Source organism: Rana temporaria, chromosome 8 (genome assembly GCF_905171775.1).
Source record: "Rana temporaria chromosome 8, aRanTem1.1, whole genome shotgun sequence".
Classification (NCBI taxonomy): domain Eukaryota; kingdom Metazoa; phylum Chordata; class Amphibia; order Anura; family Ranidae; genus Rana; species Rana temporaria.
Window position 1 is genome coordinate 27,962,423 of NC_053496.1, and position 17,306 is coordinate 27,979,728.

General features: G+C 41.4%; 1 protein-coding gene across 2 annotated transcripts in view; it reads right to left on the reverse strand.

Moving 5' to 3' along the window:
- Positions 1 to 17,306, reverse strand: part of FANK1 (fibronectin type III and ankyrin repeat domains 1) — a 191,319-nt gene that overhangs the window by 18,090 nt on the left and 155,923 nt on the right. The window contains exon 11 of one of the 2 annotated variants that reach the window (XM_040361435.1): positions 446 to 503. The exons of the other annotated variant lie outside the window; for it this stretch is intronic. Coding sequence (XP_040217369.1) covers positions 486 to 503 — 18 coding nt within the window. The 3' untranslated portion in view covers positions 446 to 485. The remainder of the gene's footprint in view (positions 1 to 445; positions 504 to 17,306) is intronic. 2 annotated transcript variants of the gene reach the window in all.

A 17,306-nucleotide genomic window follows, 5' to 3' on the forward strand; every position in this document is an offset into this window, starting at 1 on the left:
CACAGAATGCTTTGTATTCACTGAGAAAAATGCAAGGCTTTCTGTGAATAGCATTGGAGGTGGGACCCGGCAGACAGCTATTCCCAATATAAGTATGTATATAACATACCTGTGATTTTCCTCTTCCACAACAGCCCCACAGGTAAGGCATACTTGTAAGTATGCCAAAAATTCTATACCTGAAACGTATCTTTTAAATTAGTCTATTTATAAAGCAGAGAATTTGTCTTTCAAAAACATTATTTGAAGGAGAACCACCCAGGTGCATGTATTGTAAAAGGGAACAATTGATTTCCCAACCGGGAATGTTGTAAAGGTCACATTCTCTGGTTTCTAAGTGTTTTCCATATTACTTAGTAGAATTCTTAAACCCTGAAAGAGAACATTTGACCTCCTGACCATCAGCTTAAGGCCTTAAGTTTGCAATAGAGAAGGAAAGACTTACATTTTTGTCAGGTCTGTGACCCCCTGGGAGAGATTTAATATTACTTCCTGTGACACTCCTGCAAGAAATGAGAGGAATGGGAATCACTGAGAGTACAGACAGCCATAAAAAAAAAAAAGCTTCTTCTCTCTATAAAAAATATGTTGTTGATACCTCCATTGGAGAGATTTCTCATCACTTCCTGTCCTAAAACTGTCCCTGGAATTCATAAAGACAGTTTAGAACCTGTACTTTGCATGTGAGACACTTTCACAAAATCTGTCTCCGTACGTCAAAAAAAGTTGTTCTTAACTGGCTTCACTTTTGTAGGATACAAACTGTCGGTACTTTAGTTTGAATTTGGCGCAGGTGTCGCACCACAATGTAAAATTGGGGAAAATTATAATTACCTTAATTTGGCACACGAGTTGCTATCAGAACCAAAACGGTTGCAGATTTTTTTTTAATTAGGTGCAGCACATTAACAAGTGCAAATGATGCCAGAAAAGTGCCGCAGCTTTGTTAATTTCCCCCCTAAAACTCTAATCACCCACACTCATGCTCCTGATTGGCACATAGTAAGTATGGCTGTACAGGGAAGGCGGGGGGGGGGGGGGGGCAGGTTCACAGCTTTACAAAGATCCTGAGTTGATATATTCATTTAAGAGGAACAACCACTGAATTTGAAAGAAAACCTGTGCTGACCTAATTTCGGGGCTCAAGTCCTGCGGGAACGGAGTTCCTGCACTTTTTTCACAGCAGGAACTCCGTTCCCTTTGCAGGACTAGAGCAGCCGAGCCGCCCGAGCCAATCCTTCACTAAGCGGCGATGCCCAGCTCGAGTTACTGTCAGGGGCAGGCGAACCTTAGTAATCCTTTGTTACTGGCCGCTTCCTGTATATGAATTCATCGGGTAGTGTGCGGGTATTCCGTCACTTCTTCGATGCCGCAATGTCTCCTGGGAGCATTTGTCATTGTTCCCAGGAGACATTGCGGAGGTCTGCCGCGAGTTATTGCGGGATTTAGAAAAAAACATGCGGTTTAGTAATTATGCATATGAGCGTATCATTTTTTTATTTTTTTGGTGGGGGAGTGGATCTTGGGTGGGAGTTCCCACACTTTTTTTCCCCAGGACTTGACCCCTGCCTCATTTCAATAATGCTAGTTACCTGGCTATCTCTGGGCTCTGTTTCCTTATGAATCATTGATCTGAACAAGCATGCAGACCAGGGAATCAGAATATTTGATGTTCCAGGTCAGCTGCCTAAAAGCCAACAGTACAGATGGATTTTCAAAGGGATTGGCATTTGCAGTCTTAGTATTCCCCCAGTAGGAGTTTACTTTTCTTTTCAGGTGACTATGCATTTGGATTAGTGATTGAATTGGTACGAGCGATTGCAAACAAACTATTCCTGTCTGACACATAAGCAGATATTAGTTCAATCAGAAACAATCAATAAAATGTCACTGCAGCTAATTGACTTGCCTGTGGTAAATCGATCAAAAGGTCAATTAAATGGAGGGGTCTGAGGTTTACTATTCCTATGCAATTTATTAATTCTAGTTGCATCAAATGATCATATTGATATGTGTGTCTTAACTTAAAGGTTACATGTATAGGTCAGTAAGAGCTACGCTTCAAGGTTTTCTTTTTCTCCATTTGTTGTAAGTTCTAAAGACCTGATAGCTGAGATCTACCTGCTGGTGGTGATTTTTACCCCTTGAAAAATGCCCTCAAATCTTATTATATGTTTAATTGCACACATTCGTAATCCATACAAATTCATACAATTAGTCTCAATGTGAATAATTTAGAGCATGGATATCAATTTTTTTCCAAGAGACAGATGAAATACCTAAAGCCAGCCATGTTTTGTTTAATTCTGAATAGCGTGGGGAAAAGTGAAAATATTCATCAGCTGTGGAGATTTCTCCTTAATTCCTGTGACACCATTACATAAAATAGGGAGCAGTTGTCACCAGAACAGGAAGGCACAATAAAACTTAGTAAAATGGAGATAAGTTCGAACTTTTGACAAAAATGGTTTTCATTTATTCAGTGTCCCTGTTGGAGAGATTTACCACGACTTCTCCAGTAAAAACACAGCTGGCCATAAAAAATAAAAAAAACGGACAGTCTCTCTTATAGACTGCAGATAATGATGCTGATTTACTAAGGGAATTGAGAATCTTCACACAGTAAATTGTGTAAATATTCACATCAAATATTCTATATCACGTGAACACAAATTCTCGTTTACTTATTTCATCTGCACATGATTGGATAATTGAAGCGAATAGTCACACAATTAGAAGTCTCAACACCTTTAAGGACTGGTTCACACCTATACATTTTTAGTGCATTTTGCAGATTTGCAGTACAGAACGTGTTTCATAGGAAACCATGTTATATGGACTGTGGTCAGGGCTGGTGCAAGGATTTTTGACACCCTAGACTGGAGATATGCAATTAGCGGACCTGCAGGTGTTGCAAAACGACAAGTCCCATCATGCCTTTGTCTCTGGTTGTCATGCTTGTGGTTGTCAGAGTCTTGCTATGCCTCATGGGACTTGTAGTTCTGCAACAGCTGGAGGTCCGCTAATTGCATATCCCTGCGGCCTAGACGAAACCTCGTTTTGCCGCCCCCCCCGGGTCCACCCCCTTTCCCCTGCCCATGTAAACCCCACCTTTTTAATAAAGTGCCCATCAAATGCAGCCTACAAGTGCCCATCAATGAATGTTTGCTTGCTTCCATTCTTTCGGGACAGAGACACAGTCCTCCACCGCCTCTGACACTATGTGTGAACAGAGCAGCGGCTGCCCGCTTAGACTTAGTTGCTTGCTGCAAAGAGAAGAAAGTAGGAACACCAGTGGCCGGGCACCCTAGGCGGCTGCCTAGTTTGCCTAGTGGTAGCACTGCCCCTGACTGTGGTGCAAATCTGCAAAATGCACTAAAAATGCATAGGTGTGAACCAGTCCTAAGCTGGGTACACACTACAGTTTTTTTCTAGTTTTCCAGCGTGCATGTCCGACAGAAGCTGGCTGAATGGTTGGCTTCTGTTGGACATACACACGGTCGAAGGTTGGCTGTTTTCTGTTTTTTATTTTTTCAACAGGTCGTCGTCTCCTGGCATTAGTAAATCACCCTTAATCTATTTTTTAACTAACATGTTATGCACGGGGAACCAGTCAGCCCTAGTCAAACATGTAGCTGCTTGCAGCAAACGTCAATACACAAACCATCTCATATGTTCAGCGCCAAAATGTAAACAAAAGCTATGAAATCAAAATCAGTCATGTCAATACTGGGAATGTCAATATCTCAAAATTAAAAACCCAGTACCTTTATCAATCAATACAAAATAAACTGAATACAAAGTCCTGACTGTTAATATACAGCAGTTAAAATAAGTATTGAACACGTAATCATTTTTGCAATTCCATGTGTTGTTACAGACGTGTGATGAAAGTTTCATGTCCATATCACCTTTAGAAATATTTTTACTTAGAAAAATGGCGACATGTTCAATACTTATTTTACCCCTAAATAAAAGTCCAATATTTTATAGAACTGTGTCTGTTATTGTCTTCCACCAACCAAGTCAAAGGACTAAAGATTGCGTAATACGCTGTTGTTCTGCTCATATTATCTGGCGAGTATAAAGTGGTGGTGGTTGGTGTCATCGGCTTTCCACATTTCACACAGTTGGTGGAAAACAATAACAGTTGTATGAAATATTGGACTTTTATTCATTTATTTTGTATTGATTGATATGTACTGGGTTATTAATTTTGAGACATTGACTTTCTCAGTATTGATTTTGATTGTAGAGTTTTTGTTTAAAATTCTGCTGCTGAACATATGAGATATTTTTTAAATAAGACAGATGCTGCTTCCTAGATTTACAGCAAAGGAAGATCAGCGAGGCACAACCATTGTTTGTCACTACTAAATGAACAAATATTGCTTCTGTCACATACAGAATATTTACAAACTATACATACAACATTTAACAACCGCTGGTTACATTACTTACATGAAGCTGATCTTTTTCACAAGTAAATCTAAAAAAAATAATAATATTAAAGCTCCCTCTAACTAACCTCAATGAAATAACCTTAGATATAATCAGGTGTCTATATGCAAAAGGACAACAGAAAAGTGCTACAAGCAAAAATAATGTGTGAATTGGCTAAAATATCAACAAGGATATGAGCGTCACATAATAAGATATACGGTATAACACTGTGTAAGCAGCAAAAAATATCAAAACATCTATTTGCCAGACCACACTCAATTTAATAGTCTCAGAACACAGGAAAAGAGAAGAAAAGCAATATGCATACAAACCCAAAGGGAATATATAATACACAATTAATATTCTGTCTATCCATTCATATGAAATTCTGTTGAGACTTATTAAACTTGGTATATATTATACATGTGGACGATATAATACACATGGAGCTTCGTAAATTTCTGCGCTAAAAATTTACACCTTCAGTGTATAAAATAAAAACATCACAGTAGCCGGTGCTGGCTGTCAGGTCACTGGGCAGATAATGGTGATGTTCTTGTAATAATGAAATGGGAATTTAAAAAGGACAAAAATTTGGCACGATCATTTCCAACCTGTTTTTAACCAATAAGACTAGACTAGGCATCTAAGGTGCTTGCTTCCTAGGCCCCATTCACATGGGAGAATTTAAAGGGGAGTTCCAGCCTTTTTTAATGTTCATTAAAAGTCAGCAGCTACAAAAAGCATAGCTGCTGGCTTTTAACAAACATACACTTACCTGCTCCACTGTCCAGCGCCGCTCCGCTCCTCTCCCCCCCTCTCCGCCGGCGCCTCCATTCTAACTGTGGGCACCCGACCGTGACCGCTTTTCGGCTTCACGGCCGGGCACTCACTGCGCGAGCGGCACTGCGCTATCTAAATGGACAGGCGATTGCCTGGGACCTGTCACGTGTCCCAGGTGATCGCCTACAGGGAGGGGCCGCCGTAGGCGATATGACGTATCGCCTAAGCGGTCCCTGGGCGGAAGGAGGAAGTGGGACAGGAAGTCTCACTCCTACTGAAGCCCCCACTCCCCCCCCAAAAAAAAATGATATGCCAAACGTGGCATGTAAGGGGGCGAGGAGTGGTTTAAGCGGAAGTTCCACTTTTTGGTGGAACTCAGCTTTAAGCATACACCCGCTGTTTTGTTTGCAAAAGATGCACAGGAATTTTGTGCCACTGCATACAGGCAGTCCCATTTATGGTAATTGGGATGCAGCTATTGCTCCCAATTTAACATCTGTGCGATTGTGTGTCCCCAAATTCACACTTTCTGCAATTCACTCACTCGCCCACACACACACACACACACATTAAATTGGGAAGCAGTGGTTGAATCCTAGCAGCCAGTTCTCCCAATGCGGTCCTTGCGCGGGTGAAATCTTAAGTACACCTATGTGAATGAAACCTTATCCCTAAGAATGTATTCTATATACCATAGATACAATGTAGCTATTCTGTTCTTTTGCAATTCCTTTGCTATGTGCAGATCACTGGTTTTTCCATTCATGTGTTCTGTACCATCATATGCAAAAAAAACACACACCTCATTAAAAGTAATAAGTGTAACTAAAGGCAAAACTTTTTTGAACTTTTTTTTTAGTGTCAATTAGAAGGATTAGAACACCTGTCAGGCTTTTATTGCTGTCTGTGTCCCTGATAAGGAGGGTCACCCTTTCTATTTTGTCAAGTTTACCATTATCATCAAAAGATGATAGAAAGTAAAAGATCCTAAATTTTGGGTTGTCACCAGAACAGGGATGAAGGGGAAATCATCTATTTAACAACCAGGTATTCCCTTCACTTTCGCAGGATTTCCTCTCACATTCCTTTATGAAAGACCCAACCAAGGAAAAACGTGTCTCAAAAATAAACAAAAAAGTAAAATTAATTAAAACCAAGCCATCAATGGCAGTTGGTATATTTCTGTCTTCAAAGATTTCCTTTAGAGGAGAATTACAATCAAAGCTTGTTTGGCTGTACTTCTCTTGTGGATCACAGGAGTGCAGTTTGTTTTGCACTCCTATTACCCGTTCTCAGCAGACAGAAGGCCAGGCTCAGGCAAGATCACAACACTAGAGGCAGGATCTCCCCCCACCACATGGCTGAGCTGGCTGCTTCCACCCTCTCCACAGCCCAGCGCTCCAGTGAGCACTGCAGGGGCGAAGAGGAGTGACTGACAGTCACCAGCTCTCTGTTCAGGGAGCTCTGAGAACCGAGCGATCTGCAGTGTTTGATTACTCAGTTCTCAGTGTTCGAGCCAGTGGGGGACAAATGCAGCTTCGGACTGATGCTGCATCCACCTAGGCAAGTATAAAATCTGCAAAAACCCCATACTTCTCTTTTAAAGCAAACCTGTCCATTTTCCACGCACATTTATTGAATCCACCATTATGTCCCCCTCCCCAGCAGCATATGTTTGCATTACTGTCATTTCACTCAGCCACTGGGAGCAAAAGGAAAATCCTATCTAGGCTTTGAGTCCCCTTAGTTGTAGCTTTGACAGGGCGCTGGATTCCCATGAGATGGACTTGACTGGTCCAGCACTGTCACATGCTCCTCCATACTTGAAAGTGCCATAGACCAGGCAATGTGATGGGGTGAGTGTGGGGGGTTTAAAGCACATCTGTTGCTTTTCCCTAATGGGTATAGCACAGGGCCCCATCACGCTATATTTTCTGCATGTGAGATAAGCAGAGTTTACATTATTCTGGGAAAAGCACAATCATTCTCAGCCCTACTGTCTTGTTTCTTTGAGGTTAGGCATTATAGTATGACCACTTATCTGTGAGCTCAGTGTACTTGTGTATTCTTCTAAAAGTCAAATGAGGCCAATTACTGTATGCTGGAATGTTTTTACTGAATGTCCAGGTTTATAAATGGCACTTGTTGCACAAAGAAATTTGTATACTTTGTGACTTCTGTACCACTCACTATGTTTACAAAGATGAAATGCCTCTGTTCCAAAAATGTTCAGTATTATATAGATGTACAATTAGCAGAAGCAGCACAAATAGGGACAAGCTGGCAGTAGTAGTGGTATCTGGCTGTACAGTGCCAACACTATACAGTATCCAGCCTGCCATGAGATCTATGAGCATTACTGTGCAGTAACCCATGGGAACCAATCAGAATTCACCTTTTGCTGATCTAACTGAAATCTAATAGGTCGCTATGGGAACTGCACCTTGCACAGAATCATTCTCCTTGGCACTTCCCTTATTAAATTAAGCGTGTATGTATGAAGATACAAAAAAGGTTTATACGTTGTTCATTGTCTATTATAATCCTAAGGTCTAACAATCTATTGCAATCTTTAATGCACGATCACTGCAGCCGTCTGTTGTGAAAATTGTTATACCAATAAACAAGCTTTATATTAAGATCTTATTTGAAGTTTGTTACATTGATTTGATTGAGCGTGTAGAGTGAATACTTATGCATGGCCATTGAAGAAATTCTCTGCCAGTTTTCACTGACGGCTTTTGAGGCCAAAACAATAATTTGCTCGGATATAGAAGAAACAAGAAGTCTGCCCTGACAAGTTCCTGACAATCATTCGCACTGTATCTCTCACTATGGACATGGGGTTCCTAACCTGGAGCATGGAAAACAAAAACTGTACTACGCACTTGATCTCCAACTGGATCAGGATTTTCTTCACTATTTGAAGTCATTTTGGTACCCAACCCAAGAGACTGGTGGTGGTAATTTAGACAGTCTAATAAAAGGGGTATTGGGACATAATGAGCAGTCCACTGGGGGTCTGTAATTGTGAAGAGGTTAAGAAAAGAACCCCTATAATAGAGACTTGTATGCAGAATCCTCATATCCGATAGATCATTGCTGATCCTGCGAAGTTGGAGACAGGCCAGGTGGCTCCAGCAAGGTAAACGGATACGGTCATAATATAAATCTATATAGACTTCCATTGTGGGCCCATTTTTAAAGATGTTCCCTAATTTCAAGACATTGTCCTTATGCATGTATGCCGATCAGACGTTTGGATATTTCTTACTGTGTCATTATTGTATTGTCCTAAAGCAACCGCCTTTCATTCTTCCAGTGCAATATGGGAAAGTAAACAGTGAAATAAGGGTGGTTGTGCTTTCCTAAAGTTGGAGTAAACTCCCTTGGTTGATTTTTATCTCTAGGTAAGTCTATAATAAGGCTTGCCTATAGGTACAGTAAATATCTTCTAAATGTGCACCGCTTAGGAGATATTTACTTGCGAAGCTCCCGGTGACGTCACCGTCATATGCACTCTGAAGGAACAGCATTACCCGTGCCGCTCCCTCAGAGTCCTCTGCTGAGAACAGAGGCTTCTGCATGCAGGCGCGGGAGTGACGTAATTGCGGCTCGTACAATCAAAGGACCGGAGCCCGCCAACCCGGAAGGAAGACCAGACGAAGATAGAAGCCCCGTTAGTGGTGACAGCACACCGCTGGAGGGTTTAGTATTGAGGTATGTATAACTGCCTTTTTTTGTTTTTAAAGCCAGTGGTTTACTACTGCTATAAATTACAACTAAAACATGTGTTGAGAGTAAGGACAGTGCATTAAAAAGAATAGCTGCCCAATGTGCAACACCTAGTGATGTGCTACAGCAATGTGAATGGGGCTTAGTTCTACACTAGACCTGATGACACTCACCGGCCTCGGAGTTTAGAATCCCTGTAAGTGGCTACCGGGACTGATGAACAGGTGCTTATGTTTGCTCTTGTTGCAAGGAATAAAACCAATAAGACCCCTTTCACACTGGGGCAGGTTTCGGGTGTTTTAGTGTTAAAAATAGCTCCGGAAAAGTGCCTGAAAACTGCACTGTCATTTATTTGAATGTGTGCTTTCACACTGGGGCGATGCGCTTGTGGTACGGTAGAAAAAGCCATGTAAGCAGCATCTTTGGAGTGCTGTAAACAGCGCTCCAAAAAGCCCCTGCCCATTGAAATGAATGGGCAGCTTTCAAATCGCCTTTTATGGTTGAACTAGATGGACTTGTGTCTTTTTTCAACCAACTAACTATGTAAAAGCGCTTTGAAAGCGCCGCAAAACACGTTTTTTTGGGGGGGTTAAGGTCCCATAGTCACGGGACCTTAAAAAAAAGCAACTCGCTACCACCCGAAAACTGCCACCAACGCAAAAACGACCGGCGCTTTAGCGGCTGTTTTTGCAGCGCTTCAGTATGAAAGGGGTCTAACAAAATAAATATGCCACAATGATGCACATAAAATGGTTTCATAGTATTAAACGCACTCACCTGAAATTCAATAAAAATTTGCAATTCCATTCAATATGCTTTTTTTTTTGGAGGAAATTCACAATTATTGATCTGTAAATGCCTACAGAATAGAAATGTATCATTAGGTACAAATATGTTTGACATTTGCTAGTCAAGCAAAGTCGTGCCACTGACAATTTGTTATAGGTACAGGATCTAGGACTGCTATCATGATTTTACCTTCACTCCGGAGTACAAGGTAGGTAACTCAAATGTAGTTTCACCACACCCTGACCTTGAACAAGCAAGCAGCCAATGAAGTATAAAACTCCCATCCTGCATGCTTGTTTCAGGCCAGCTTCCCTTCAGGAAACACATTAATGCTAAATAAAGGTTACTGGAATAGTCACTTAGACCAGTGTAAAACTTATTTTAACTATTTAAAAAGAGCAATAACCCTTGGCAACCAATCAAAATCCACTTTTTTTTTACTATTATAAACAGTTGAGTTACACCTTTCTATGATCTCTGTAAACTGAAATATGGTTATTGCCTTTAATACATCATAACTTCGGTAAAGTCATAAAATAAACCTGTATGAATCCTTTTTTTCAAGCGCAATGCTGATATTCTTGGTCTATAGCCATGCTTTGTAGCAAACTTTAGGCTGTACAATGTGTTCTGCACACCTTTACATGGCCTATCTGTGCAGTGTGTCTGCTCCCTCCTGCAATCTCTTCCAGCTTAATAAGCCTCAAGCCACTGGGAAAGTCCCTCAAGCTATTTTGTGTAACAGCAGGATGCTAGTAGGAGAGAATAAAAATATGTAAAGAAAGAAAATGTAATGCAAATAAAAGGGAACTTGTTCCCAAAAGCATAAAGCAGACAAATCATAATGATAATGGCAGGGAACAGGGCCCCCTCCAATGGTGGGGGTCTCCAGAGGTACCCAGAGATGCCGACACAGCAGCCTAGGAAGGGGTGGGCGTTTTTTTTTTAATGTTTTTTGAGAATATAAATCCACTTTAAGTTATTCACTAGTCTAATAAGCATATAAATGGAACTAAAAGTAGAACAGTTACCCTACAACCTATCAAGTTTCATATTTTGGACGGTTGCTTTAACCAACTGCTCTAGAATTTGCAAATAAAATGTGAAATATATTTATTATTTGTGATAAGCCACATCCTAAAATTGACTTGGGGATCCAAAGGAAATTGGAAAAGTATGGTCAATAAAATTCTAATGCATGCATTTCTGTTTTTATTGGTTTACTTAAAGCAGAGTTCCAAAAAAAAAAAAAAAAAATGTAACGTCCGCTTTAAGGGAAGGTGACCCCCTGACATCTAATTTTTTTTTGGGGGGGGCTTCCTCCCAGGGCATCACGGCGCCGGAAGGAAGTTCACCTCTCCCCCCTCCCTCTTGGCAATCATCTAGGACACGTCACAGGTCCCAGATGATTGCTCGGCCAGTCACAGTGCGCAGCGCGGCTCGTGCACACGTGATAATGACAATGCCGGTGCCGCGGAGAGGAGGGGGAGACAAGCAGGGCTTTGTACGCCCGCATCACTGGACCGTGGGACAGGTAGTGTCCGATTATTAAAAGTCAGCAGCTGCAGTATTTGTAGCTGCTGACTTTTAATTTTTTTTTGTTGTAGGAACTCTGCTTTAAATGCTTGCCGACCGCCCACTGTAGGTTTACACCGGCAGATCAGCTCGGCTGCGCAAAATCACGTAATATAACGTGATTTTGCATTGCAGCCACTAGGGGCGCACCCCCTGCTTGCTGACGCGCGTGCCCGATCACCGCCGGGCACACGCGATCGCTCGCTACAGAGCGAGAACCGGGAGCTGTGTGTGTAATCACACAGCTCCCGATCCTTTCAGGGGGAGAAATTACTGATCGCATGTTCATACAATGTATGAACAGCAATCTGTCATTTCCCCTAGAACCCCAGTCACACCCCCCCCCCCCCCCGGAAAAACAAACAAGGCGCCTCTAAGTGCAGAAGTATAAAACTTTTAATAAGGGGTTAAAAACACTTAGATGGTGGATGAAACAGGCATGTAGCATGTAAGTGTGTCCAAAAGATGTTCCAGTGGCAGGGCAGTACCAATGAGGGAACATAATCAACCCCTTCCTCGCCCCCTAGTGTTAACTCCTTCCCTGCCAGTGACATTTTTACAGTAATCAATGCATTTTTTAGCACTGATCGCATGAAAAAATGCCAATGGTCCCAAAAATGCGTCATAAGGTCGCAGTACCGATAAAAATTGCAGATCACCGCCATTACTAGTAAAAAAATAAAAATATTAATAAATAAATATGAATAAAAATGCCATAAAACTATCCCCCATTTTGTAGACGCAATTTTTTTATGAAAAATATGTAGAAGAATACGTATCGGCCTAAACTGAGGAAAAAAATTGTTTTTTTATATATTTTGGGGGATATTTATTACAGCAAAAAGTAAAAAATATTCAAAATTGTCGTTCTATTTTTGTTTATAGCGCAAAAAATAAAAACCGCAGAGGTGATCAAATACCACCAAAAGTAAGCTCTATTTGTGGGGAAAAAGGACGCCAATTTTGATGGGGGGGCCATGTCGCACGACCACGCAATTTTCAGTTAAAGCGACGCAGTGCCGAATCTCAAAAAGTGGCCCGGTCATTGACCAGCAAAATGGTCCGGGGCTGAAGTGGTTAATAAGCCTTATTATATAGAGTACATACAGTATTATAAATCACAACTTAATACACATGCAGTAGACGTAATAACTTACCTTTGTGGCAAGGTTCTTTGTGACCTCTTCTAGGTGTGACATTGTCCCCTGTAAAAATGTAGCCATACATAATATACTAGAGCCATAGCTAACCTCTGACACCAATACCTCAACTTTGCAGGTCTCTTAGATACTCTCCATGCATTGGCTTTCCACTTTATGAACCCCTAGGCTGCCATTAGACTTTCTATAGGGCTCAGTCATGTTGAGCCAACAGCTTTGACACTTTTTTTGCAGGGTCTCCTTTTTTACCCCTCTGAAACATATGGACAAGTTAATGAGGCAGATGAGTAATGCATCCACTCTCCTGCCTGATCACCACTGTCTAAGCACATGAGACAGTGTATGTGATCAGAGGTATGTCTGTCTCTTTGGATAACCCATAGGATACTGGGAAACCTTTGTCAACAAAGGGTTATAAAAACAAAGACAAAAAGTGAAAAAAAAAAAAACACTGATGTAAAGCCTCTTAAACATGTATAAGCTTTAAAAAGACCACTATAGTTTCACCTTAAAGAAAACATTTTCTATTAGGAATATTGCGGATGCCATTGTTGACTTCTTGGACCTAAAGCCCCATACACACTATCAGTTTTCCTGCAGGTTTTTCTCTTCAGGTTTACCAAAACCATGTAGTGCAAGGGCCTGCCTGATTGCATACAAATTGAAACTCTTAAGGTTTGACCTTATATTAGATGGTTTTGGTAAACCTGAGGAGAAAAACCTGCAGGAAAACTGATAGTGTGTATGGGGCTTTATACACACAGACGGCAACAGGTTGTAAATAATTCCAGAATAAAATTCTGGTTTAATAGATCAAAGAGAGCACCAACTAGTTACAACAAGCAGAGCAAAAGACAGCCAATCCCCCTTCATTAGGGCTAGGTGAAATGGCAGAATGTTAAATGGACTCAAAAGCCCCAATATGGAGACTGATCTGCAGGCTGAGGATGTTACAGTATTGGTGTTCACAGTAGATGTAGCAAGGGCTGTCTTTTGCCGTGCTTGTTTTAACCAGTTGAGCAAAGAAGACTTTAGACTCTTATGCTGCGTACACACGATCGGACATTCCGACAACAAAACCGTGGATTTTTTTCCGACGAATTGTTTGCTTAAACTTGTCTTGCATACACACAGTCACGCGAATGCTGTCGGAAATTCCAAACATCAAGAATGCGGTCATGTACAACACTACAACGAGCCTAGAAAAACAAAGTTCAATGATTCTGAGCATGCGTCAAATTGATTCTGAGCATACGTAGGATTTTTGTGCGTCGGAATTTCCGACAAGAACTGTTGTTGTCGGAAAAATTGAGAACCTGCTCTCAAACATTTGTTGTCGGAAATTCCGACAGCACACGTCCGATGGAGCCTACACACGGTCGGAATATCTGACCAGGAGCTCACATCGAACATTTGTTGTTGGAAATTCCGATCGCATTAGGCTCTATTCACAAATAGGCAATTTTAATTATGGGTGGAAGCGCCGCAATTTCAAACCGCGGATGTGTTTGCAATGCTATTACTTTTAACCACTTTAAGAATTTACCCCCTTCCTGACCAGAGCACTTTTTGCGATACAGCACTGCGTCGCTTTAACTGAATTGCGCAGTTTTGCAACGTTGCACCCAAACAAAATTTACGCCTTTTTTTCCCCCACAAATAGAGCTTTCTTTTGGTGGTAGTATTTGATCACCTCTGCGTTTTTTGTTTTTTTTTCACTGTAAGCAAAAAAATATTGACAATTTTGATTTTTTTTTTTTCAATTGCATTTTTTTGGACAATTGTGAGAAAAAAAAATTATATTTTCAACTTTTTGCTATACTAAATATACCCCAAAAAATATATATATATATATATAAAACAAATTTCTTTCTCAGTTTAGGCCAATATGTATTCTACATATTTTTGGTAAAAATAATAATAAAAAAATCGCAATAAGCTTATATTGATTGGTTTGCGCAAAAGTTATAGCGTCTACAAAATAGGGGATAGATTTATGCCATTTTTTTTATTATTATTTTTTTTATTAGTAATGGCGGCGATCTGCGATTTTTATCGTGGCTGCGACATTATGGCAGACACATCGGACACTTTTGATACTATTTTGGGACCATTGTCATTTATACAGTGATCAGTGTTATAAAAATGCAGTGATTACTGTGTAAATGACACTGGCAGGGAAGGAGTTAACCACTAGGGGGCGATCAAGGGGTTAAGTGTGTCCTAGGGAGTGATTTTAACTGTGGGGGGGATGGGCTACCACTGACATGACAGCGATCACTGCTCCACGATTTAAAGGAGACGTACCTGTATGCCCATTTGTGCAGCCGTGCCATTGTGCTGACGTATATCGTCGGCAAGCGGTTAAGTGGCACCCCAATCCTGGTGCGATTTTCAGCAATAAATCGTGCGCGCAGCTATTGTCCAAAATAAGCTCCTGCTCCTTTTTGAGCGACAAGCTCATTTTTTTTTTTTAACATGAACAGAATGTTCATTTATTGAGAAAAAGAGAAAAAAAAAAAAACAGTACAAAATATTGATCAAAACATGGAAGTCAAGACATGCACATGTAGGCAGTCCGACAACGGCACCAAGGTCAAACACATTATTACAGAAAACAAAGCATAACCAAGTTTCTCAAGCAGTCCAGACTCCATCATATTTCTCAGGACAATTCCGATTCATATAGGTCATTTTATACATAGGGAGAGCCGAGCTAATAGATTTTTCCCACAAACCCACAGAGGGTGGGGCGGGGAATTCAATTTCAAAATAATTTCCCTCCTAGCATAAAAGAATAGGAAACATAAAAGTATTTTAGTGTACCTGGGTCTTTGATCATCATTAGGGTTGTCCCGATACCACTTTTTTAAGACCGAGTACAAGTACCGATACTTTTTTTCAAGTACTCGCCGATACCGAATACCGATACTTTTTTAATGTCATGTGACAGTGACGCATTGAAACCTGTTGTGTCTACATGAATAAGGTGATTGCCTGATCCTATACCTTATTTATGTTTACTCCAAGATTTGTGAGAGAAGTGGGGTGTGACACCTTTAAACAAATGGAGATATACACAAATTTAGCAATTTGTAATTTCATTACCACAACCATTACATTCAGGGGATAACGTATTGCCTATGGAGAGATTATATACTGTAGTGAATTAGAGGGAATGGAACACTATACCTCTCAAATTTACAGTGTATTGGTAAGGGAGACAGAACCTAAAATACCATGGTATTTAGGTAAAGTGGAGCAAGAACTGAGCACATTAGAGTGTGATTATTAGAAGTTAAAGATATTAAGACTGGCAAGCTTTTCCTCAGTTAAAGTGTCAATAGGATAAGTCCTGCGGGGACGGAGTTCCTGCACTTTTTTCACAGCAGGAACTCGGTTCCCTTTGCAGGACTAGAGCAGCCGAGCCGCCCGAGCCAATCCTTCACTAAGCGGCGATGCCGAGCTCGAGTCACTGTCGGGGGCAGGCGAACCTTAGTGATCCTTTATGTTACTGGCCACTTCCTGTATATGGATTCATCAGGTAGTGTGCGGGTATTCCCTCACTTCCTCGATGCCGCAATGTCTCCTGGGAGCTTTTCTCATTGTTCCCCGGAGACATTGCGGAGGTCTGCCGTGAGTTATCGTGGGATTTAGAAAGAACTTGCTTAAAAAAAAAATGCAGTTTAGTAATTATGCATATGAGCGTATCATTTTTTTTTTTGGTGGGGGAGTGGATCTTGGGTGGGAGTTCCCACACTTTTTTCCCCAGGACTTGACCCCTGGTTACAGAACACCTTGTTAAACTAAATTACATTAATAAGGTGATTGCCTGATCCGATACCTGGGAGAGAGAAAAGCAGCGTAAAAGGCCTGTGTCCCTGTATAATCCTCAGACGGCAGCCATCCAGTGTACAAAAGCCGCGCCTCCTCCTCCTCGTCCGTGATTGGTGAACTCAGTTTCCCAGCAGTCAGTCAGTGTTCCGCCTATCCCGGACATCATCTCATCCTCCTCCATGGGATGAGGATGAGAGGGTGTCCGTGATAGGCAGAACACTGACTCACTTGCTGGGAGTGTTCCCCTATCACAGACGAGGAGGAGGAGGCGCTGCTTTTTTACACTGGATGGCCAGTCTACTCTCTATTGGGTCCATCTCTAGCGTCGGGGTAGTAGGGAACTGGGCCCGTACGCCATGGCGCAACTGAAAAATAACGAAACGTCATCCATCCAGGTAGCCCTAAGTTCCGTCAGGGAGAGAAGTCTGCGACAAGCTCATTTGGTGCCATCTTTGACTTATTACATCTGAATTTCTCAACTCCGGCAAATGTCCTTTCCCGGGGAGGTCTCCATCTTTGTGGTACACTGCCAAATACAGGCAATTTGGTAATGACTTTGTCTACATTTTTATTACCGGTTAAAAATCTGTGTCCAGTGTCACTCTGTCACTACCTCTTAGAGTCCAGCAAAAAATTTCACATGACTGTTGAGCTGCAGGCGCAGTTTCATGCCAGAGAAGTCATATGCCAATTCACAGAAGCACCAGCGTTTACTTAAATACAGCCACATACAGCCATTCTTTTGTACGGCGAGCTGAATGCAGCACTTGCAGCTTACCAGGCACAAAAAAATGACCAGAATTTTACACTGGGCAAATGCTGGCAGCCCAAGCGTCATGCTGGCCCTGTTTCTTCCGTACTCACTAACACTGCACAGTTAAGTACATAGGAACTTCTGACTTTTCTGAGCCGCATGCTTCCAGGTCAGTAACTCAAAAGGTATTTAATCTGGTGGTCAAATAGATAGACAGTTAGCATTTTGCG